Below are 24,884 nucleotides of genomic sequence, written 5' to 3'. Positions count from 1 at the left end.
GACTAACGTTCATTACAAGGCACTGTTCAGTGCACTCAATTAAAAATTTTGTTTAAAAATATTAATATTGACAAAGCCAATAGGTTTATGTTTGATAGTAATGTCATGTTTCTTGTTTGTTCTTTGAAGTTTTCAGTGCATTTTAAATTGTTCATATCAATATTGGAATTATATTGTATGGACCACAATTAAGAAAAATATCATGGTATACATTTTGGCCATATTTCCAGCCCTACTTGTAGATGTAATGTCAGAAAAAGTAACTTATCTGTAGTTTCACGTTTTATGTTGGTCGTCCTCTAGTCCTTCATCAGTGGACAGATTTTGGGTGGGGGACTATTCTCAGTCCAGCAGTCTCACTGAGGGCTTTAATAACTCTACAACAGTGCTGTGTCTGATCCATTCATACCAGCGCACAAACACACCACCACCATGTCAGTGTCATTGCAGTCCTGAGAAGGATCCCCCACCCAAATCACACCTGCCCTATGGTGGTTCTGTGGGGGTCCTGACCATTAAAGAACAGGGTGAAAGGGGGGCAAACAATGTATTCAGAACAACAAATGAAACCCAGTCTCTAATTGTAGAACTACAGAGTTTTCCTGTGGACAGTGGAGCTGAGAGAAGGTGGTCATAATGTTATGGTTGATTGGTGCATGTAGCACAGTGGCACAACAGGTAATTTTGATGTCACAATCCTCCAGGGTCCTCGGATCATGTGTCAAAACAGTCAGAAAACACCTGCTGGTAGGTGGATTGGCTATTCTAAAGTGTCCATAGGTGTATAAGTGTGTGATGCCATGTGATTGACTCTGCCCCATCCAGGGTGTGTTCCTACCTTGCACCCAATGATTACGTGTTGGATGCTGACAGTGCATGTTTTGAAAAGATATGTTTGATGAATTTTGGTCAGGAATTTAATATTGATCTCTAATCCATAATATTTTGTGCTCATGAGTTAAGGAAGGAGGAGTATTCACATTTGGAGCTGGAGGATATGGCCAACTTGGACACAATACCACAAACCATGAGATTAACCCCCGGAAGGTTTTTGAACTCATGGGAAATGTAGTTACACAAATTGCATGTGGTAGGTAGGTAAAAAGTGTACTGACAAACCTTTACAACATAACAATGTGTGTGCACGTTTCTGGGGTTTTTCATTTTAATATTTTCAATTATTATAATGTTATAATTATAAAAGGTAATGCATTGTTTTTATTCATATGCAAGGCAGCACACCCTAGCATTCATCCCATCCTCTGGAAAGATTGATTCTTTTGGGCTTGGTGGAAATGGACAACTTGGTACTCGTTCCACATGCAACAGAAAAAGCCCTGCACCTGTGAAAGGACAATGGAGAGCTTACAATAACCCCACACCAATAAAAGAAGGTCAGTGCAGATATTGATCAAATCCATATTAGAGCTTTATTCAGAAGAACTTTTTGTCTAAAGGCAGTTCAAGAACTTTCTCTCTGACCCACACAGACCTAATACACAGCACTTTATTTCGAGTCTGAACCTATCACAATTCTGTGTGAACACAACACAATCCACATCATCCAAGTTTTAGCCCAAAGTTTACTTCCCAATAATATTCTAAAAAGTAATTCTGACAGAAACTGACCCAAATAGGTCTAAATGCTGAATAAAACTATACAGCACCAGTGACATTTGCATTTACAGCATTTAGCAGATGCTCTTATACATAGCATCTCACAAAAGTGCTTAATATTCAGACTGAATGTTTATCTTAGCTAGTACAAATAGATTTGAGTCCAATCTTCCCTTGAGCTCAGACACGACTTGAAGCTCAAAGGGTTCGAGGTACAGCCCCACTGCCATGAGTTGGGGAAGGGCTGGTCCACTCTTGGCTTTGTAGGCAAGCATGAGAGTTTTAAACCTGATGGGGGCAGCTACAGGAATCCAGGAAGTTACAAGAAAGCACAGCAGTGGAGTGACGTAGGTGAACTGAGGAAGGTGTTCATTTACTAATCATAACACCCTTTATTATATGAGAAAAAGAATACAGTTGTCGAAAATTTTGAAATGATTTATTTTTACTATATTTTACTTTATTAATCAAACAGGCTCAACAAGAGAAAGTTAGATAAATTCACAGCCAGATAGGAACATATTCTGCAAAAAATCAACTTTGATGGAAACACAGGTAACAAGTTTAAACCCACATCACCAAACTCTAACTAAATGTATAGAGAATAGAAACTATTTCTTATTAATCTCCCTTTTGCGGGAATTAGAAAGGCAGAAAAAATATAAAAATTACCCCGAATACATCTTTTACTTTTGCCCAGCAAATCACAAGTGCCAAACAAATTTCCCAGTTATAATGATTATATAAAAATGTTTGAATTTAGTAATAAATTAAGCAGTTCTCTTCATGGAACAGATTAGAATTTTTTTAATTAGACTGCTGACCATGTGGCTTTATGTGTTTAAGAAATTGAACAGCTCTACTGTGTGAAGAGCATATATGCTGGTGGAGACCAGAGCTTTGCTCACTGTCAGTGCCCTCAGGTATGGACACAAATGTTAAAGGTGGCATAAACATTTTTTTGTTTTATGTGTCTGTTCTTTTGTAATTCTTAAACCTTTTAATTTTTAATAAGTATGAACATTCCTTGTGGGAATATTCCATGATGGGTGGGCCACAATGATAATACAAAATTATTACTTTTAGTTAGTGTTAAATATTTTTCCCTTCACATGTTAAGTTCCTTTCTTTTTCCAACAATGACAAAATGAAAAAACTGTTTAAAATATAGAGAAAACCTGCTGCTTCTATGCAACCTGTAGGTTTTTAAAACCAATGTTCTTACTCTCGTGTTCAATCTTCATGCCAATTCAGAATTTCTGTACAATCTTCACTCTTCCATTACATGATAATAACATGTAACAGCATTGGCAGGAATAAACTGACAATTGATGTGTTTGCTGTACAGTAATCTACAGGGATGACAGAAGCTAGACTATACTAGCTAGTCATCTGAGTTAACTGAGCTTGTTTTTATATCAATCTGGAGCAGATTGCTTAAGGAATGTATTTTTATAATGATTATAAGTTACATGAGAATCAGTAACATAATCTTTCATTTTTCTTCAATGTTTTATGTAATCTGATTACTTTTGAATTATTTCAGATATTGTTGCTTTATTTGGTTTGAAAATTGTTGAATTGGTTTCATAATTTTAATTTTAAAGTACCCATACACATAGAACTCCATGTTCACTGATGTTTATGTGGATGGATACTATCAAATACATGTGTTCCAAAATAGAGTGTAAAGCCTTCCTGGAGAATTAGAGACTGTTATAAATAAAATATTAGATAAATATTTAATAAGCAATCTTTATTTTATACTTTTAATCGTGTGGAAGAAGAAAATGGTCCTGTTGTGATACAGTATGCTGCACAATTAAAACTTCAGTTTGTTGGCATTCAAAACAAAAGTAAATAATTGAACTTTACCTCTAGTGAATGTGTGTGTGAAGCATTTTTTCTTTGTACGTTTGTGTATGTGGGTCAATATAAGAGTGTGATCTAATCAGACTCATGTCTGATCGGTCACATTACAAAGATTGTGAGAAAAAGATTTCGGACACTTTTGCCTGCTGTGTGAACATAGCATTAGTTACAAACACTTTTTTTTTTTACAAACACTGTTTTTGAACACATTAATTAATAGACATATTTATTAAACAATATAGCTGTAGGTGTTAAAGAGCGTAGTTACAAGAACAGGTAAATATTAATTCTTTTTAAAAACTAGAATCATATTAGATATATTTTAAACATATTTTGCAATTTGATTTTTTTATTCATGTAATTCATGTAATTTGTTTGTACCTTGCACTGTTTGCTATGCCCTGAATTTGCCACTGACATATGAAGTGCTTTTTTTCTAGAATATCTCTCCTCCAGTGGACCTTAGAATACAAAATTGTCATCGGCATGTGTTAACACTGAGCAATGACCTCATCCAGAAGTGGCTGAGCCATGGTTGTGGAAGACTCTCACCAGAAATTGCAGAGTAAATGACTGATATTATATTGTAAATATGTAATTGTAAATATTATATTGTAAACTGAGTGTAGTTTGATTTTCATCTTCTGTATTTATTTTACATGAGCATAGCATATTCAGTTTGTTGCAAATTTTGAACTGTGCTTATTTTCTATGATACTAATCATTTGTGTTTGGTATTTTTAACAGCGAGATTGACCTTGTGTTCTCTTCAGCAAGTTGTCTCAATGGCAGTTTTCTGTCTTCAAGGTAATGTTGCTGCTCATTGGTGTGATTTAGAGTGTTTTCACACAAAGTGCACAGCAAGGTCCAAACCGAGGTTTGTTTTGTTACGATATATACATTCAATCTGGTAAGTTTTGGTTTCACACTGATATATATATATATATATATATATATATATATCTCAGCCTCGTGCGCATGCGCGAAAAGTGCGTGCAGCCTTTACGGTAGCTCCCGTTTGTGTATTCGTTTTTTCTTTTTAACTATAGTTTTATCTTAACAATATCTATTTATTTTTACAAGGTAACTTAGCGAAGTTCTGCCCTCTCGAATCATGCTAGTAGAGAGAGTTTTGGTCAGTTTTTTCGCTGTGAAAGTTCTACTTTCATGGTGCACCGCGGCGCAGGAGCATGGTCCCTTTGTTTACACCCGGGATCAGCTGATCGCGCTGAAGCCGGCCGGCATGGAGATCAGGGCCGCGAACATCCCAGACGAGCTCTGGAGACGGACGCGCAGGGGATGTAGAGGAGGAACGAACCAGCGCTCGGGGAAATCGAGGGCAAAAAGACGGAGGCTTATGGAGAAAAAGGGATATAAGCCGCGTCTTCCCACCGTCGTCATGGGCAACGTTAGATCGCTGGCTAATAAAATGGACGAGCTAACAGCGTTAGCCATGAGTCAGAAGGAGTATCGGCAGTGTAGTTTAATGTGCTTCTCGGAGACATGGCTACACCAGGACATTCCAGATGATAATGTTTCAATCGCTGGCTTTCAGACTGTTCGGGCCGATCGGAACCGCACCGAGAGCGGTAAGCGTAAAGGGGGAGGGCTGGCTGTGTTGGTTAACAACCGCTGGTGCTCTCCTAGTCACATTACCATCAAGGAGCGTATCTGTTGTCCGGACATTGAGCTGTTGGCTGTTGGACTCAGGCCATATTATTTGCCGAGGGAATTTTCCCATGTTGTGGTCGCTGTGTACATCCCCCCCTCTGCCAACCCGACGTCGGCGTGTGACGTCATTCACTCCACCATAGCGCGTCTCCAAACTCAACACCCGACTGCCTTCATTGCCATATCAGGTGACTTTAACCATGTCACTATGGCCAGGACATTACCAAACTTCACTCAGTATGTGGACTGTCCTACCAGAGAGGAGAGAACATTAGACCTGATGTATGCTAATGTTAAGGAGGCATACAGCTGCTCCCCCCTCCCCCCTCTGGGTGGATCTGACCATAACTTGGTCAACCTTAGTTCAAAGTATGTGCCTCAGGTGAAGAGTCAGCCCGTGACCATGAGGACAGCGAGGAGATGGTCAGAGGAGACTTCTGAAGTACTGCAGGACTGCTTTGAGACCACAGACTGGACAGCACTCTATGAGCCTCATGGAGAGGACATTGACGGGCTCACAGAGTGCATCACAGATTACATCAACTTCTGTGTAGAATCCACTGTCCCAACCAGGACTGTTAAATGTTACCCAAACAACAAGCCGTGGGTAACAAAAGACATTAAAGCACTCCTCAATAAGAAGAAGAGGGCTTTCAGAGCTGGAGACCGGGAGGAGGTGAGAACGATTCAGAGGGAACTGAAGAGAACCATCAGGGAGGCTAAGGAAAGATACAGGAGGAAGCTGGAGTGGAAACTCCAGCAGAACAACATGAGGGAGGTCTGGAGTGGTATGAGGACCATCTCTGGCTTAAGGTCCAGCAATAATAGGGGAGTAGTGGGCAGTGTGGACAGGGCCAACGAGTTAAATTTGTTTTTTAACAGATTTGACACTGTGAGCCCTGACTCCTCTGCTGTCGGGCCTCAACAGCCCACTCCACTCCCCCTCCCCCCCTCCTGTGATAGTCCACGTCACACCTCCTGTGATAGTCCACGTCACACCTCCTCTCCTCCCCCACCAGGGACCTCTACAGTGAATCTCACAGCTGACCAGGTGAGAAGACAGCTACAGAGACTCCACACGAACAAGGCTGCAGGCCCTGATGGTGTTCCCCCCAGGGTGCTTAAAGCCTGTGCCACCCAACTTTGTGGAGTCCTGCAACATGTCTTCAACATGAGCCTGAGTCTCCAGAGGGTCCCGGTGATGTGGAAGACGTCTTGCATTGTTCCTGTGCCAAAGACTCCGCGGCCCAGTGACATCAAGGACTACAGGCCGGTGGCACTGACGTCCCACATCATGAAGACCATGGAGAGACTTGTCCTGGATCACCTCCGGCCCATGGTCCAGCCACTTCTAGACCCCCTCCAGTTCGCCTACCAGCCTCGTCTGGGGGTTGAGGATGCCATCATCTACCTGTTGAACCGAGCGTATGCTCACCTGGATAAGCCAGGCGGCACTGTGAGGGTCATGTTTTTTGACTTCTCCAGTGCGTTTAACACCATTCAGCCTGCTCTTCTGGGTGACAAGATGAATGCGATGCAGGTAGACGCCCCCCTCGTGTCCTGGATTGTTGACTACCTGACTGGCAGACCACAGTATGTACGTCTGCAGCACTGTGTGTCAGACAGAGTGGTCAGCAATACTGGAGCCCCGCAGGGAACTGTCCTCTCTCCCTTCCTCTTCACCCTCTACACCACTGATTTCAACTACTGCACAGAGACTTGCCACCTCCAGAAGTTTTCTGATGACTCTGCACTTGTTGGATGTATCAGCAGGGGTGATGAGGATGAGTACAGGGAGACGGTGAACGACTTTATTGCGTGGTGTGAGCTGAACCATCTGCAGCTCAACGTGACAAAGACAAAGGAGCTGGTGGTGGACCTGAGGAGGGACAAAACGCCGGTGACCCCTGTGTCCATCAGGGGGGTCAATGTGGACATTGTGGAGGACTATAAATATCTTGGCGTACACATTGACAATAAACTGGACTGGGCTAAGAACACTGACGCCCTTTACAAGAAGGGCCAAAGTCGTCTCTATTTTCTGAGGCGTCTGAGGTCCTTCAACATCTGCAGAACTATGCTGAGGATTTTTTATGAGTCAGTTGTGGCCAGTGCCATCCTTTATGCTGTTGCATGTTGGGGCAGCGGGTTAAGGGTGGCAGATGCCAACAGACTTAATAAATTGATCCGTAGAGCCAGTGAGGTTGTGGGGGTAGAGCTGGACTCGCTGACGGCAGTGTCTGAGAGGAGGGTGCTGTCTAAACTGCAGGCTATCATGGATAATGGCTCCCACCCTCTTTATCATATGGTAATGAGACACAGGAGCACGTTCAGTGCAAGACTCATTCAGCCAAAATGCACTACAGAGCGCCACAGGAGGTCATTCCTACCAGTGGCTACCAGACTTTATAACTCCACACTTAAAGCACGACACCTTTCACATGTACAGTAATTACAATAGAACAAATTTTTTAATTATGAGTGTAACAACTCAAATGTGCAATACTCATACTGCTGTATACAGTATATCCGTATTTATTATTATAGATGTGTACATATTTGTAAAAAATTCCTTTTGTGTTAAATTTTTATTAGAGTGTTTATTCTTTTACAACTGGCTGCTACTGTAATAACTGCAATTTCCCCCTGGGATCAATAAAGTATTTCTGATTCTGATTCTGATATATATATATGCAAATTAATAAACAAATTTGCCACAGCTTCCTCTTGTAATTTCGCTCATTTTACAGTGCCTAGTAGCAGTTTTATGAAGATTACATACTGAAATATGTTAACTCTCATAACTAACCTACTCTTACCATCTATCTCTCTTTCACACTTATGCACACATACATGCACAAATGTTTTTTTTTTTATGACTTCCACATATTTAAGTTATGTGGAATATGAAGATGTTTTATAGTCTGAGCTGTTAGCTGCATGCTGCATTTTTCTCAGTTAAAGCTTGGGTCTGAGATTCATTGTATTGGATGCTGACTGTTCATGAAGCTTTTATTCTGCAATTTAAAAGATTCTAATTCAAATGTTCTTTCAAATTCAAATTACTCAAAATTACATAATAAAGTCAAAGGAACAGTTTCCTCTAGATTGTTGTGCATGTCACTCTATATACTTATTTGCTTTATCTTCAACAATTTGTAACCTCTCTTCCTAAACATTTATAGTTGTAACTAAAAGGAAAAGTGATGTAATACAAGGGTTCTCGTGCCACCAATTTTATTTATTTATTTATTTATTTTGGCAGGCATTATATCTAAATTTGGTTATATTTATAAATTACAATCACGTATTTCTTTGAAAACATTGAGCATATTTTTGCTTTTTTCACTAAAAAGATTTACAAATGTTTGTATTTTATTGCATTAAATAATCCTGCTTTTACGGAAACAGGTTTTTAATAATTTCAACTCAGGATTATTTATATGTAAAGGCATAAAAAATACTGTTTGATATTTTTGCACTTGCCATTTGGAAATTTCTGTTGAATTTGTGAGGTTAATAGGTAAAAATGTTTTTATACTAGATTTTTTTTTTTTAATGTTGTGTTGCTTTAATAATATTCACATACAGTAGCATTAGTGAAGTCAAATATAGATATTGCACGATTACTACTGGATCACAAACACCAAACCTTCCAGCTAATTCCAGGGGTATTGCTTAGTGCTAAATCAGTTTAAAGAACACAAGCCAGTGCAAGGGGGCTATCTAACTCTTTTAGTTATTGCAAGATTTAGTCTTGGTCACATTAGGCTTATATGCATTTGCTACAGACCATTCTCTCCTTTTGGTCAGTGCTTTTATATGGATTTTATTTAAGCTCAATTCAGGGCAGAATGGTTGTGCTGGCACACAACTCCAGGGTTTCTGAATTCTGAGTTTAAATCTCTGATCTCTGAGGAGTTCGGTGTGTTCTTTCTCTGGGTGTTTTCCTCCGAAAATCCAAAAACACATCTTGATATATCGATTGTGATTTCAGTAACAGGAACATGACCAGAATTGTTTTTTCTTTTCTTATTTGTTCTTATAAAGATATTTTTAAGTTGATTTTTGCTTATTAAATCCAAAGGTAAACATGGGAACAACAGGAAAATGGTTAAAACAGTCAGCTGCTCCCACTATTTGTAATACTAAATTTAATTATTATTTTTGCTTTTGTACATGGTTGTTTTGGTGCAAAAGTGCTCGAGTTTTCTGTTATTTCTATGCATTTTTAAATTACTCTTACTATGGAAAGTAACCAGATTTGTTGAGCTGATACTTTTTGCTAATATGTAAACAATCACTTTGCAGTCATCCAGATCACTATAGCACTAGCACTAAATGCTCAGGGGTGGATGTGAACATGGTTCGGCACCTATTCCAAAGGCTCATGCAGCCAGAATATCCACATATCTCACAACAAGTGAGTATTTCTTTCGTTGGCATGAAATTCATCATCCTTAGTTGTTTCACCTAAACTTTCAAAAGAAGTTTATAAATATTTGTTTTTCCCACTGCAGGTTGCTGCCAGTTTGGAGAAGAACTTGATCCCCAACCTCATTAGTTCTCCTCCAGATATAGAGGCACTGAGACTATACCTCACACTTCCACAATGCCCCCTTTTCAAAAACCCCAACACTTACATCACTCTCGCCATTCCCTTTGCAAAAGCGGTTGTCAGCCTGAAGGCTGCTCCTCTGAAGGTGCTTGGTAAGAATCACATGTTGTGAAATAACTGCTATTGTGATTAGGATTGTTTTTCTCTTTCTTTCTTTTAAATGCATTTCCATATTGGACTACCATGAGCTATCAGCAACATCTATGACAGAGATTTACCAATACTATCATACTCCAAAAATCCCTCTTCACTCATGACTTTGTAGATCTCAGTGCTGATGCTGTTTCATTTATTTTTTCTATTAAAACTAACCATATCTTTCCATCCAATGACTCAATATTCAACCATCTTTCAAAATTATATGGCTATGTTTCTATTGTCATCATGATCCACATCTATGTTAATTGCTTAATTGTATAATGCAGTACATTTTTCTGGAAACATTTGCAAATTAGTTTTCCCCCACATGTGCATTTCAGTTTTTTGAGTTATATCAGTATGTAATCTAATGAACAAATGTGTTTTATTTTAAAATTATTTTAAAACACTAGTCCTGCACAAAATATATCAATATACACCTGTTGATGCATTAGACAGAAGAAACTAAGTTTAGAGACAGAGAGAGAGAGAAATACAGCAAGATGTGAAAAAATAATAGAATGCAATGATGTGTAAATAAGTTTTTCACATCACTGCACATGTTTTATTTTAAATTTGATGCCAGCAGTGCATTCCAGAAAGATGAACAAATTATGATTGGCAATATCTAAGTGACATGATTAGATTTAAAAATAGCATCTCAAGTCTTTCACAAGTAAAGATGGGTTCACCACTGAAAAAAAGTTTTTGTTGGCAAATAGTGATATAATTCAAAGATTTTATGGAGTCAAAATAGGGTCAAAAAGCTTTTTAACCTGTAAAACAATATCACAAATGTACTGAAATTTGTAGTCTTGTTTGAGCAACTATATACACATAAAGTCCAAATGCACAAATGAATTGGAATATGCAACTATGAAACAAAATTCAACAATATAATAATTCAAATTTACAAATGTGTAAAAATACTTTTAATATATAGAAAAGATTGGCATTTGTAAATTAAATGTTGTGAATGTGTGAATCACTACTGCTCAAATGACATAAATTGTGCCATAGTATTTGAGTGTGATGGTACTAATCTGCATGCACATCACATCTGTATGTATGAAACTCTATGCAAATGCAGATGTTTTACCCTGATTTGTCAGGAACTTTATGGACCAATCAGGCTTAAACTGGTCCAATCAGACAGTGTGTGTGTTTATTCTTGGATACTTACCTGTAAGGCTCTTTAAATTTCAGTACATTTGTGAATATTTTTCACAAGCTTAAACGTTTGACCCTATTTTGCTTCCATAAAATGTTATCCTTGAATTATATCACTGATTGCTCACACAAATTTTCACAAAGTGACTTCATAACATTTCTCAACTTAAAATAATACAGAACTCAGTGATTTCATCATATATGAGACATAATATCATTAAAGGGGTTAAAGAATCCAGGGAAATGTTTATATGTATATTATAAGGATGAAGCCCAAAACCAGTTTTAGCCCACAGTTTTCTTAGGGCCCTCAGACGACACTGAATTAAAAACAAGTTTCTTCAAGTCTTCAAGTTTATGTAGTGGAAATCACTCAGAAGCACTTCCCAAAACCAGTCTGTGAACACCATTCATGGCTGCATCCACAAATGCAAGTTAAATCTTAGAATTGCAAAGATGAACCCATACATAAATAAGATTCAGAAATTCAGCCATCTTATCTGAGCCCAAGCTTGCATAAAATGGAGTGAGGTGATTTGCAAAAGTGTCCTGTGGTCAAACAAATTAAAATATGACATACTTTTTGGAAATTAGGGATGCTGTGTTCTAATCTGTTAAGGGACTGTTAATGCTGAAACATACATACAGGTTTTGAAGCCTGCAGGGAGGGCCTTGTTTATTTAAGTAAGACGAGGCCAATTCACATTCTGCATGGATTACAAGAGAATGACTCTTTAGTAAACGTTACCAGGTGCTAAACTAGCCCAGACCTGTCACCCACTGAAAACAATGGTTGCAATATGAAAAGAAAAACACTTTAAAGGAAAACCAGAAGTGTTGAGCAGTGGAAATCCTATAACAAGCAACTGGTCTCCTTAGATGCTTACAGATCTTGTTAGGCAAGATGGTGCCTGTGTTTGGCTCTGCTGCTGCTGTGGTCGGGTTTTCTGTGTCATACCTTTTTGTTGTTTTCTGTTTGGTTCTGTCATTATTCCTGTGTGCTTGGAGGGCTGGCCTCCAAGTGAATTCCCAACTCTAGAAATGAATTTGCACTCTAAATCTCAGGCATTGTATTCCAGCTGGGTGATTTCAGCGCTGCATGGCATTAGTGTGGCCTTGTCAGATCTTCCTACCTGCGGATGGTGTGTCCAAATGCTCAAGGTGTTTCGGTGGGTCTACATCGGCCTCATCTGTGTTTCAGGCATGGTTTTGATTGTGATGGGCAGTGTAATTCATTGGGTTGTATGCCCTTCTAATACTCCTCTGACATTGAGAATACAATGGCTTAAATTCAAATGTGTTTGATCAACGTGCTCTCTGTGGCTAACAAGGCACGCATTCTAAATGACGTATTATTATTTTTAACTGAAATTTGGTAGTGGAATGTAAAATTTATTGCCACAGATAGTTCTTTTACTGGGACTCTGTCTGTCTGGTCATGGTGGAGGTCTTAAACTTTAAATGGTGTAGGAAAAATGGGACGTCTCTTAAAAATTGATGAAAAATGGAAAACCTTTATTACAGCAAGCAGTAGCAAGATACAACGATGTAACATGGATTCAGCGGAGCTGGACAGAACATTGAGTAATAGAAAAACACAGCTTATATAGTTTTAAAATAACGCCTTCCATCTCAGCTCCTACAAAGGAATACACATGGAACCCTGTAATCTGTGAGGAACTTAATGTGTATTGAGTTCTATCACCTTCATGTCTAGACTATGTCCCTTTGGCTGTGATGGCCCCTGATTGTCCACCAAATGTTGGTCACCTCCTTTGGTCACAATGACCATTTGCCATAATGCTGTTGAGTGTAGCATGGTAAATCAGTCAATTTCCTGGGTCCACACTGTAATTTCTTACAATGGTTGAAGCCGTTTCATTGTGTTTTAATTTATCGACCTCCAGATCCAGCAGTTCAGTTTTTATCTAAGTTTACTGATTTTCTGACTGCTATTATTAAGCTGGACAGATTGTTAAATTTTGGGGATTTTAATTTGCATATTGATGATAACACAGATTTTGAAGCCACTGAATTTTTTAATATTGTTGAATCTTTTCACCACCACCTGCAACATGTTTTTCTGTCAATGATTGTAATAGGTTTCTTTCGTGTTTTGTTGATAAGGCCATTTGGTCCAGTATTAAGCCTGTGAGATGCATTTCAAACGTTAGCCTCTCATCATCTCCTTGTTTTGGAATCCTTCCAGCCTATCAGCTTAGAAGTTATGTTGGATGTGACATTAAAGCCATCCACTAGTGCACTGGATGTGATAGCTTTTTCTTTTATTTTTTTAGTTTCACCAAGCATTGGCTCTACAGTGTTAGCTATTATTAATTCTTCACTGTCTACAGGTTCAGACTTTATTGAAGAAATCCAATTTGGACTTAGCTGTGCTTAAGAATTATAGGCCTATATCGAAACTCCTTTTTGGCTAAAATTTTCAAGAAAGTGGTGGCCAATCAGCTCACTGCTGTTTTAGATAATTATTTTTTTTTTGTGGGATATTTGTCTTGCATAAACACAATTCATTGACTAGACTTGCTCAGCAGCTATGAGTCTCAAATGCAGTCTTTTTCGCTCACACATGAAAACGTCCACGCACTCTCACTTTTGCTCCAAATATCTCAGTCAGTGTGGTGCAAAACTAATTTGTGCATCTGTAGAGCCAGGAAGCAATGTTCAGAAACCAATCAGAAGACTCGGCACATGTCGAATGCTCTTGGCTAAGATTTCCTGGTTCTGTGACTGAACGCCTCCTATGAAAAGCCTTCTCCAGAAAACAAACATGGAGGACCGAGGGGCAATGTAGAAAATAGAATTGTAAACGAGAGATTTTTATGCAGGCATTTGGATAATTGGACAAGGCAGCAATGTCCCTGCCTTTTATTTTTCTTAGAGTGTTCTGTTGTGTCTTTGTAAAGCATGTTTTTTGTACAGCACTTTGTGCCTTGTCTGTGAAAAGTGCTGTATAAATAAATTTTACTTACTTTTACTTACAGAGTGTTGTTAAAAGAAGAGGTGATGCAACAAAGGGGCAAATATTTTTCAAAAAACTATAATAATGTAAAATACTCTCTTTGTATTATTTTTTATATAAATGATTTGCATATAATTGCATTGAATTTTTATTTATATTTTGCAGAATGCCCCAACATTTTTGGAAATAGGTTTGTGTGTGTATTCTTAGTTTTATATTTTAATGCCTGCTCTTTTGCACTCTCTCTCTCTCTTATATGAGGGAAAGAAAGAGAAGGTGTTAAAATATAAAACTAAGCATTTAGCTGTCACACACATACAACATCTTTATGATTTTAATTTCCTTGTAAGTTTATTTTTGTTTTTGGTTTAAAATTGTGTTTTGTGTTAAACGTATATTAATGTTTTTTTTTGTTGTTGTTGATAAGGATTGTTTGTTTGTGTGCTTGTTTTAGGGAATTGGTGGTCTATGATTGATCCTACAGTATTCCAAGAACTTGTAGAGGTGTATAAAGAGGTGGTTGTTTATCTGCTCGGGATGCAGAAGGTGGGAATCCCACTATCTGAACAAAGAATATTCTCATGCTTCCTCAACACCTGCCTCAAGTTTCTGGAGATCTTGCACTTAGTGAGTATAATGAGAAGCAAACTTTTACTTTAGCAATTAAAATTTTTAGACCATAAACACCAACAAATAATTTGCAGAAAAAAAAATATCTTAAAGTAGTCTCAGTGCATCGTACCAAGACCCTCCAGATGACGCATGAATTTGTGGATATTTAATCCTGTGTGCTCTATTTAACTGTTTAAATAAAACAGTTAAGTGCATGTGATCTTGCTTTCAGCATACAACTTTTTTTCTTTATCACTGTGGGATTGAAGAAGCACGAAGAAAGGGGGCATGTTTAAAAGGTCTTCTCTGTGCATTTGTGCATTGGCTTTGTGCATTGCCAATAATAAACCTAGGGATCCTGGGTTATAAAAAGGACAATTCTGTGAAAATTAAGAAAGGAGGGGGTCGTGAAACTTGATATAGTATGAATTTTTTGGGGGGCGGGATTGCTGCGGTCAACTGAGCAGTGCTTGGTGCTTCTGGTGACAGACATCACAGCCTAAGGCTTATGGGGGTAGTTGTGGCCTTAAGGTTAGTGAAAGCAAGCTTGAGACCAGTGGGTTGCCAGTTCAAATCCAAGGACAAACAGGAAAAAATTCATCCATGGCTGAAGTGCCCTTGAGCAAAGCACCTAAACCCCATACTGCTCCCTAGGCACCAAGGTTATTGGCAGCCTGCTGTTCTGGTTGTCTGTATTCACTGCCCCTACTGTATATTAAGAATTGCTCACTAGTGTGTGTTCACAACCACAGATGGTTTAAATGCAGAAAAGCAATTTCCCTATGGGTATTAATAGTGTCTTCATCTTCTTGCTCCGACCTATTTCTCCTCATACAAGGTCACACACATTCAGCAGTGATGTCTAGCCTTGCCCAACACAGATGGAGATGTACTTGAATCTTTCAGAATATTACATATGGTATACGATTTAAAAGGTCTAAATAATTTTCATTCATATTAAGAAATGTTCTTTTTAACTGTTTGACAATTCTCTCATGAAGTTTGGCACAAAGTTGGGAGCTATAACATATGAACATAGGGTGGGTGCTCATTTTATACATTTTATGTGGCACCACTTTAAAATAAAACTACACTTATGGAGGCTTAAATGGTTTAAATGTCTTTTTATTACATGGTTATTAGGTTGTAAACACATTTAATGTAATTAATGACCATTAACACAGATGGGAAGAATGGGAAAGAACAAGCTGAGACTGTGAATGAGTCATTTCACATGTTAAGATACATCACATTACCATTAATGTATAAAAAGTCACCCTTTCTGTCTTTGTGTGTGTGTGTGTGTGTGTGTGTGTGTGTGTATAGGCAGAGTATCAAATACTTATTTTCCCAAGTGTGTGTGTGTATATGTATATGCATAGTGTGTGTGTATATTTTATATACATATATTTGTGTGTGTGTGATTCTAGGTGAATGAACGATCTGGCCAGATCATTCAGTATGACAAGTTTTATATTCATGAACTGGAAGAGCTTGTTGACATCAGAAATGATTATGTTACCTGGATACAACAGCAGATGTTCTCTGTTGTAAGTAAGGCCTGACCAGTATGAAGAGTTTGTGATTGAATTTTCAATAAATTATAATATTGGCTTATTTCATTGTTTATTTTAATTAAACATTTTTATCCATAAAGTTTTGTTTTTCTGTTGCAAAGGTCCACAACGCCATTTTCCCCATTTCTCAGCAGCAGTCTTTCTGAAAGCTCTGAGTATACATAAAATATTCTTCTAATTATATTCTGCTTTTATAAACTATTTTATTATTATTATTTGGACAGGTCATTGATTCTCAAGTTACACTGTGCAAATATCCATTTATATTTGATGCCCAGGCAAAGACCACTCTTCTCCAGACTGATGCCGTAATCCAAATGCAGGTGAGAACTGCACATGTTCACCCAGAGAACCCATGTTTTTTAAATTTTAATTGCTTACAAATCTTTGTTTTTAACAGATGGCTGTGGACCAAGCTCAGAGACAGAACTTCAGCTCTTTATTCCTGCCTGGAGGAGCAGTGGAGTCCGTTAATCCCTGCCTCATTCTCATTGTGCGCAGAGAAAACGTTGTTGGAGACACAATGGAGGTTCTAAGAAAGTCCAAAAATGTTGATTACAAGAAGCCTCTAAAGGTAATGATGGCAGCATGGTTTATTCATTAAAAGGGATACTCGTCTTTAAAACTAGTATTTACTATATTATTTGTCATGATATGTAATTTGTTTTCCTTGTGCCAAAACTCAGTTTTTGTTGCAAAGGTCCACAATGACATGGATCCATTTGTCCTGTTCTAGATGAGCATTGCATACTCCCCTCTCCCTTCCCTAAATCATGACATAGACTGTAGATTAGGCACAATCAGTCAAACTGAGTTTTATCTGGTTGGTAGGTTGTTGAGCAGGTAGGAGCTTGGTGTAGAACCACTGCTGTTTTACATTGAGAAGAGCTATTCAACATGGTTCGAAAATCTGACAGTGATGCCTCATGCTGGATGCCTCACCAGGCACAGCCAGCATGGAGGAGGACGTGGGGTAGACCCAAAAAATGCTGGAGGGGTTATATCTCTAAACTGGCCTGGGAATAACTGGGGAACCCCTGGGAGTAGCTGGTACAAGTTGAGGAGGACAGATACCTGGGATACTTTTGCTTGCCCTGTTGCTACAGTGACCCAGAAAATAAATATGCCAAAAATATGATGATGTTCTCTCACTACAGTACCATACATGCATTGTGAAAATACATGCATTCATCTGATAATGAAGAAATTCACCGATATATAAACAAATAAAAACAGATTTGATATTTGGCCTCCAAGCAGTATTGTTTATAATCTTGCTTTTTTTGTGCTTGCCATCAGTGGAGGAAAAAATAATTTCAAACAGCCTTTATTTGTGTAGTATTTTTCAAAATTTTAATAATTAGATTTTTTTCTAACAGTGGAAAAATAAACCTTATTATTACTTTACAATTATTTATTATTGCTGATACCTTTATATTACCTATATGTTTTCACTGTGACTTATTTACTGAACAAATTAGTACTCTTACAAATATTAATTTTCAAATGATAGTAATTTCTGACATAATCTTCAGGTGATATTTGTTGGAGAGGAGGCTGTGGATGCTGGGGGAGTGCGCAAAGAATTCTTTCTCCTCATCATGAAAGAACTGCTAAATCCCAAATATGGCATGTTCAGGTACTATGATGAGTCCAGGCTCATCTGGTTTGCAGACAAGGTAAAGATCTGTTTGACAGTTTAAGCATATGACTTTCAGTATTATTGGAAAATCTTGTTTGAGGTGAGTACATATCTTCTGCCTTCAGAAGATTCACATTTATATGCTTCTTATGCAGACATTTGAGGATGTTGAATTATTCCATCTCATTGGAGTCATTTGTGGACTGGCTATATATAACTTGACTATAGTAGAACTGCACTTTCCTGTGGCCTTGTACAAAAAACTCCTGAAGAAATCTCCCACACTGGAGGATTTGAAGGAGCTCATGCCTGATGTTGGCAGGTTAGTTGCTCCGAATATTATTACAAGACTCAATGCATGTCAATTTAAAGTTTTTAAAAATGTATTTTATTCAAATGTTTATAAAAATTTTATTTACTGGGTTGGTATACTTGAAAATATTTAAACATTAATTTTTTTTCTATATACTTCTGCATTTGTGTTATGTGTCATAGGAATCTACAACATTTGCTGGATTACACAGATGATGATGTTGAGGATACTTTCTGTTTGAACTTCACGGTAAGTATTTTGTACATCTCATTTGTTGTATGTGGCTTTTAATACTAGAAGTTAAGTATGTGAAACACTGAATAATAATACTAATATTCTTAGTTTTTTGTTTGTTAACTTTGTCTATTAATTTGTTTGCAAAATTCCAAATCAGAAATATTCAAATTCAGTCTGAGTCTGAATCTTTATATAACATTTTAGTCAGGGGTTTACACAAATAATTTACACATTTTTCCAAATGCAAATACACAAACACACACACACACCGGGGTTGGACAATGAAACTGAAACACCTGTTATTTTATAGTGGGAGGTTTCATGGCTAAATTGGACCAGCCTGGTGGCCAATCTTCATTAATTGCACATTTCACCAGTAAGAGCAGAGTGTGAAGGTTCAGTTAGCAGGGTAAGAGCACAGTTTTGCTCAAAATATTGCAATGCACACAACATTATGGGTGACATACCAGAGTTCAAAAGAATTGTTGGTGCACGTCTGCACCTGGAGCCACAGTATCCAGGGTAATGTCAGCATACCACCAAGAAGGATGAAACACATCCAACACGATTAACTGTGGACGCAAGAAGAAGCTTTCTGAAAGGCATGTTCGGGTGCTAACCCGGATTGAATCCAAAAAACATAAAACCACGGCTTCCCAAATCACGGCAGAATTAAATGTGCACCTCAACTCTCCTGTTTCCACCAGAACTGTCTGTCAGGAGCTCCACAGGGTCAATATACACAGCTGGGCTGCTATAGCCAAACCTTTGGTCACTCATGCCAATGCCAAACGTCGGTTTCAATGGTGCAATGAGCACAAATCTTGGGCTGTGGACAATGTGAAACATGTATTGTTCTCTGATGAGTCCACCTTTACTGTTTTCCCCACATCCGGGAGAGTTACGGTGTGGAGAAGCCCCAAAGGCGTGTACCACCCAGACTGTTGCATGCCCAGAGTGAAGCATGGGGGTGGATCAGTGATGGTTTGGGCTGCCATAACATGACATTCCCTAGGCCCAATACTTGTGTTAGATGGGCGCGTCACTGCCAAGGACTACCGAACCATTCTGGAGGACCATGTGCATCCAATGGTTCAAACATTGTATCCTGAAGGCGGTGCCATGTATCAGGATGACAATTGCACCAATACACACAGCAAGACTGGTGAAAGATTAGTTTAATGAACATGAAAGCGAAGTTGAACATCTCCCATGGCCTGCACAGTCACCAGATCTAAATATTATTGAGCCACTTGATATTAGTAGATCTGAAACTGTTAACTCTTCATTATACTTTGTGAGGAAGTTGGTAGGTTTGTACTAGCAGTTGTTACAATTCCCTGTTGTTAAGTTGTTACCAGTGTGTGCACCCAGGGCTTATACTTCTGACTTTCTGCACAAAATACAGGATAAAATTTTATGTTTAGCAGAATTAAATTTTTTTTGGTAGTGTGGGATTTCTGTTCACTTATGAGTGATTTGGACAAAACATCCTCTGGTCAACTTGAAATTTTATCAAATAAAGTGTTTAGAAACGTCATTTCAGATTTACACCTGGTAGATATATGACATCTTCATAATACTCAGAGGGATTATGATTTTTTTTTTCTAATAGACATAAATCTTTCTCGTAATTTATTTTTATGTCCTTCGCTTGCCAAATCAGCCCAAGCAGATATTCTTCCTATTTTACTTTCGGATCATGCCCCTGATGTCTTTTTGTTTTTCAGATATTATACAGAAAAAGGCCGCTAGATGGCGATCTAATACTTATTTACTAATGAATGATACTTTTATAAAGAAAATAAATGCAGGATTGGAGGAATTTCTTGTGATCAACAGTGCACATTGTGACAATCTGCAGATTCTTTGGGAAGTAACACAATGTTTTGTTTTTTTTTAAAGGTTTTTGTATTTCATTTTCTTCCAAATTGAAATTTTTAGTAAATCTACTTGAAGCTAAACAAAGACAAAATCCTTTGGATCATTAATCTGTTCTGTTTACAATCTAAATTAAATAATTATCTCTATCTAAGGTTGAGTTTATTTAACATCGTACCCAGCAAACTTATACTGAGGGAGAAAGAGTTAGTTGTTATCTTGCTTTAAGGCTGAAGGAAAATCAATCCAAAACAGATATTTATGTTGTAAAGGATTCAAATGGACAACTCATTTCTGATCCATTAGCAGTTAATACTGCCTCTAAGGTAGTTAATACTGCCTTTTATTCTGATCTTTATAAATCAAAAAATAAGTAGAATTCCTCTCACTATAAGATTCCTGAGCAATTGGATTTATCCAAACTCTCTTCTTTATTTGTTGAAATTCTAATCACCAGTACCCCATGATTTGTAGGTATTGGAGGAATTTAGATGTTTATCTGGTTCTAAAATAAATTGGGACAAATCTGCTCTGATGACTACTACCTTGCATGCTAACATTCCTATAAAAGATTCCTTTACTTATTTAGGTATTAGAATATATCCAGACATAATGAGGATTGCTAAGGATAATTTTGTTAAAACTCTTCATGACATTCAAATGATGTTTGATGTATGATATTCAAAGATGGTCTACTTTGCCTTTATCTCTTCAAGGTAAAATTAATATAGTAAAGATGAATGTACTTCCACAATTAAATTTCCTCTTCTTTATGTTACCTTTACCTCTTCCAATAACCTATTACAAAGATGTTGATTAAATGACATCTAAGTTTATATGGAATAGTAAATGACCCAGAAATACTACTTTAATACTACTTTACTACTAAAGCTACTTTACAGAGTTCTAAATTCCACGGTAGTTCCCAATTGGTGGTTCCTCTTCCCAATTTTAATTTTTAACATTGGCCATTTCAATTAAGAGCTCTTTATATCTGGCTTGATGAGCATTCTAGACTACCCTGGAGATCTATTGAAGAAGGCATAGCTAAACCTCATAGGTTACAGGACTTGCTGTTTACTGGACGTGGTAGAACAAAGTCTTACTCAGAACTGGGTTGTATTATGGGGATTATGGCTACCGGCTCCTTTTTGGATTGGGAAACTATATGGTCCAATTTAATCCTAACCTCTAAAAAAAAAAAAAAAAAACTTGTTCATCAGCTTCTTCATTACAAAATTAATCACAGGGAACCCCCTAGTAAGCGCTTAGCACTTCAGCAAACACTTCCAATCCACTTCCTTTGGGATGATTTGATCTAGAATGGATAGTCATTAGTACATGACGTCATTTATGGTCTTGTGGCTGAATGCAGTCATGTTCTCACAGAAATCTTTTCTAAAGCATTTCCACACAAGTAAGAGGTGTTTGGCAAGAATAATGCCCTGTAAATACAGTTTAATTTCTGGTGAAATCTTGTGTTAACACGTGTCCACAAACTTTTGGCCATGCAGTGTATTTTTCATTGTTTTTGATTAAAGATATATTCCTTTCCTTAATACATTGTGTTTGAATCTCTTTTTATTTTAGATCACTGTCGAAAATTTTGGTGCAACTGAGGTTTTAGAGTTGGTGCCAAATGGAATGGACATCAGTGTAAACAATCACAACAGGTACTTTGTGGTTTAATGCTACATATATATATATCGAGTGTATTATCAACTGTTCTAGATGTTAGAGATTAATTCATTTTTCTAAATTGAGACAGGAATTTTTCCTCGTGATTAAAACAGTAATTCACATCACTCGGTTAGTTAGTAGACAGTCACCTGAGAACAGAGGATAACATTAATAACACATTACATAATACATGCTTAGTTTCAGCAGAAACATATGCGTCCGAGATGATTCTTTGTTAGAGGGAGAGAGGGCGAAAAATGATTTCGCAAATGTCCATTTGGGGACACTGTTGGTCCATGCTGTTTGTCTGGTTTGAACTCGCCTTGCGAGGTCACCGTCAGGCAGTCCTGGGGCCATCTGTTGATTTTGCGATAAGATTGCGGTGCGCCAGTCCGACGCTGAAGGTGATAAACGCTGGGGTTCTTTAGTCCCAGTCTCCAAGGCTCTGATTGATTTTTTAGGCTTAATGGGTTCATAAAATTGGGGGTACCACTTAGTGTCATCCTGGGGGTCACTGAAAAGTGTTCTGCTTAGCCTTCGCTATAGGTGTGTGGGTGAGTTTGTGTGTGTTTGTGTGTGCGTGTTTGTGTGGGTGCATAGTCTTTCAGCACACACACACTCTGTGGAATGCAGGTCCCATCTTCTCCGTTTATATAAAACAGAATGGAGAGTGGGAGTCTTAATTTTTCATTTCTTGATCTGGAACCATCCTACATTACAGCTCCTATCTATTCGTCAGCCTCCCTGCAGCAGGGATGTTAAGTGTTTTAATATAAATGAAAAAATAAATGTAGAAATGAAATTTATCAAATGAATTATTAAAATGATTATAAATAGATATGTATGTAAAAGAACAACATTACAAACACAGTATTGTGCACCTAAAATAATTATATATATTGTGTTCACTGCCTTGGATGGGTTAAATCTGGAGGGAAAGTAAATTCTACAATGAAAATAAAAGCAAGTGCACATACACATGCTTTTACAATTTGTTTCTAATAGTTTTATTTGTGACACAAATGTCCAACCGTATAGTCTATACCAAATGTCTAAACCGTAAGTGTATAGACATTTTATTATTGTTTAACACCACTTTTGACTGGCACTAGATATGTAACAAACTCACTTATTTCTTATTTGTAATGCATTTAAAGTATATTTAAAATTTTACAGGTTGCATTGAGAGTTAAGTATTACCAAAATATTTTTTAAAACACACTTGTTTATTTTTGTACATGGCAAAATTAAATAGTCATCTATTTTTCTTTTTAGACAAGACTTTGTAAATGCTTATGTTGACTACATCTTCAACTCCTCTGTGGCTCCCCTTTTCAATGCATTTTATGCTGGATTCCATAAAGTATGTGGAGGGAAAGTTCTGGAGCTTTTTCAGCCAAATGAACTACAAGCAATGGTGATTGGGAGCACAAACTATGATTGGAAGGAGCTAGAGAAGGTATGAAAATTTTATACAACAGAGTAAATTGTTTCATGATAGAGAAATTCAAAAACTTGTGAATAATAACTAATAATGAATGTAATATTTGTGGATAACTACTTTCTATATTTCTAAAAACGTTCTTCTGAAATCAGTACTATCAGTAAGAAGTGGTTCTGCTGAAATAGCATCTTAGACTCACCTGAGAAACCTTTAATTATATAGAGGAACATTCCTTTTAGGATTTCATAGTAAAGTTATATTGGTTTTCATTTCTTGTTTTTGTGCAATGTCCTTCATGCCTATTTGAGGGTTTTTGTTCCTCCCTTAATGTTTTCATTTTAACAATTTGCAAGGTCTCAGCATATGACATGATGCTACCCAGCTTGGAAGGGGACAGTTAGTTCATCCTTCCTCCAACACATATAAAGCCAGACACTTTTGAACTAATAAAAACACAAAGTTTAATTGGAGAAATATATATTATGTATTATTATATATTATGTTGGCTAACAGATGACCAAGTTGGCTAGCTGCCTAGGTTAAGAGAGAGAGTAAAGAAAATTAAGCTCTCCTGAACTCTTAACCAAGCCTGACAGTGGGATTACTAGGGATCAGATTGATCCCAATGATTGAATGTTGCCTCATCTTTCAAAGTTTTGGAAACATATGTTAGCTGCATCATTAAGGAGTTTTTCTACTTTTCAGGCAAGGTATATTTGGTCATTACAAAATCCACTCCAACTCATGCCAAAGGATTTGGATGTTGCTCCATCATCCAGTGCTGTGGGGAATTATTATTCTTAAGCCCACACATGGCATTAGGCAATGTAATTTTGGGCATGTGTGCACCTACTCCAGAGTGTCTCATTTCTCCTTAAAATAACAAAATTCATAATATGAGGTGTCTACACAAATGTGGACATGTATAGTTATTGATGTTTTCACCAATACTAATATGTCACTGGTCCTCAATATTGGTGGTTGTTATTGGCCAGCTGATATATTAACCAGGAATTGTTGTGGTCTTTCTCAGAGTGCAGAATACAAAGGGGAATACTGGGCTGAACATCCCACCATCAAGCTTTTCTGGGAAGTTTTTCATGAGTTACCTTTGGAGAAGAAGAAGCAATTCCTGTGTAAGTTTGTGTTAATTTTCATATGTAAAATGCATTCTTTGGTTGTACTGTGCTTAGTTACATAGTTAGTTAAGACTGTATATATCGTTGAACTGCAGTACAAAAGGAAAACTTTTATTGTGATGTTGGGAGCTGTGTGGTGAGGAGTGCGGTGGGGAGTTAGCGGTCAGAAAAAAACTAAGTTCTTTCTCTTTCAAAGTGTGTCTTTTTTTGTGTTAACATTAGTAGCAGAGTATGGTTAGCAACTACAGAGTCCTGCTGTCTTTTGATGAAGGAAAACTGTATGAAAGTTGGAA

General features: G+C 37.5%; 1 protein-coding gene across 3 annotated transcripts in view; it reads left to right on the top strand.

Moving 5' to 3' along the window:
• herc4 (HECT and RLD domain containing E3 ubiquitin protein ligase 4) overlaps positions 1-24,884 on the top strand; it is a 61,070-nt gene that overhangs the window by 30,251 nt on the left and 5,935 nt on the right. For 2 of the 3 annotated variants that reach the window (XM_066678349.1, XM_066678350.1), the window contains exons 7-23: positions 964-1,094; positions 1,234-1,394; positions 2,464-2,540; positions 3,930-4,054; positions 4,237-4,296; positions 9,472-9,583; positions 9,681-9,870; positions 14,521-14,693; positions 16,109-16,228; positions 16,480-16,578; positions 16,656-16,829; positions 17,791-17,934; positions 18,053-18,219; positions 18,393-18,459; positions 21,919-22,001; positions 23,284-23,467; positions 24,486-24,588. In XM_066678349.1, the coding sequence (XP_066534446.1) occupies positions 964-1,094; positions 1,234-1,394; positions 2,464-2,540; positions 3,930-4,054; positions 4,237-4,296; positions 9,472-9,583; positions 9,681-9,870; positions 14,521-14,693; positions 16,109-16,228; positions 16,480-16,578; positions 16,656-16,829; positions 17,791-17,934; positions 18,053-18,219; positions 18,393-18,459; positions 21,919-22,001; positions 23,284-23,467; positions 24,486-24,588 (2,170 nt within the window). Of the gene's footprint in view, positions 1-963; positions 1,095-1,233; positions 1,395-2,463; positions 2,541-3,929; positions 4,055-4,236; positions 4,297-9,471; positions 9,584-9,680; positions 9,871-14,520; positions 14,694-16,108; positions 16,229-16,479; positions 16,579-16,655; positions 16,830-17,790; positions 17,935-18,052; positions 18,220-18,392; positions 18,460-20,177; positions 22,002-23,283; positions 23,468-24,485; positions 24,589-24,884 lie in introns of those variants that run through there. The other variant, XM_066678351.1, reaches the window with a different exon arrangement.

This window comes from Hoplias malabaricus, chromosome 8, assembly GCF_029633855.1.
Source record: "Hoplias malabaricus isolate fHopMal1 chromosome 8, fHopMal1.hap1, whole genome shotgun sequence".
Taxonomy (NCBI): Eukaryota; Metazoa; Chordata; class Actinopteri; order Characiformes; family Erythrinidae; genus Hoplias; species Hoplias malabaricus.
Note: the sequence above shows the minus strand (reverse complement) of the source record. Positions and strands in the feature narration are given on the sequence as shown.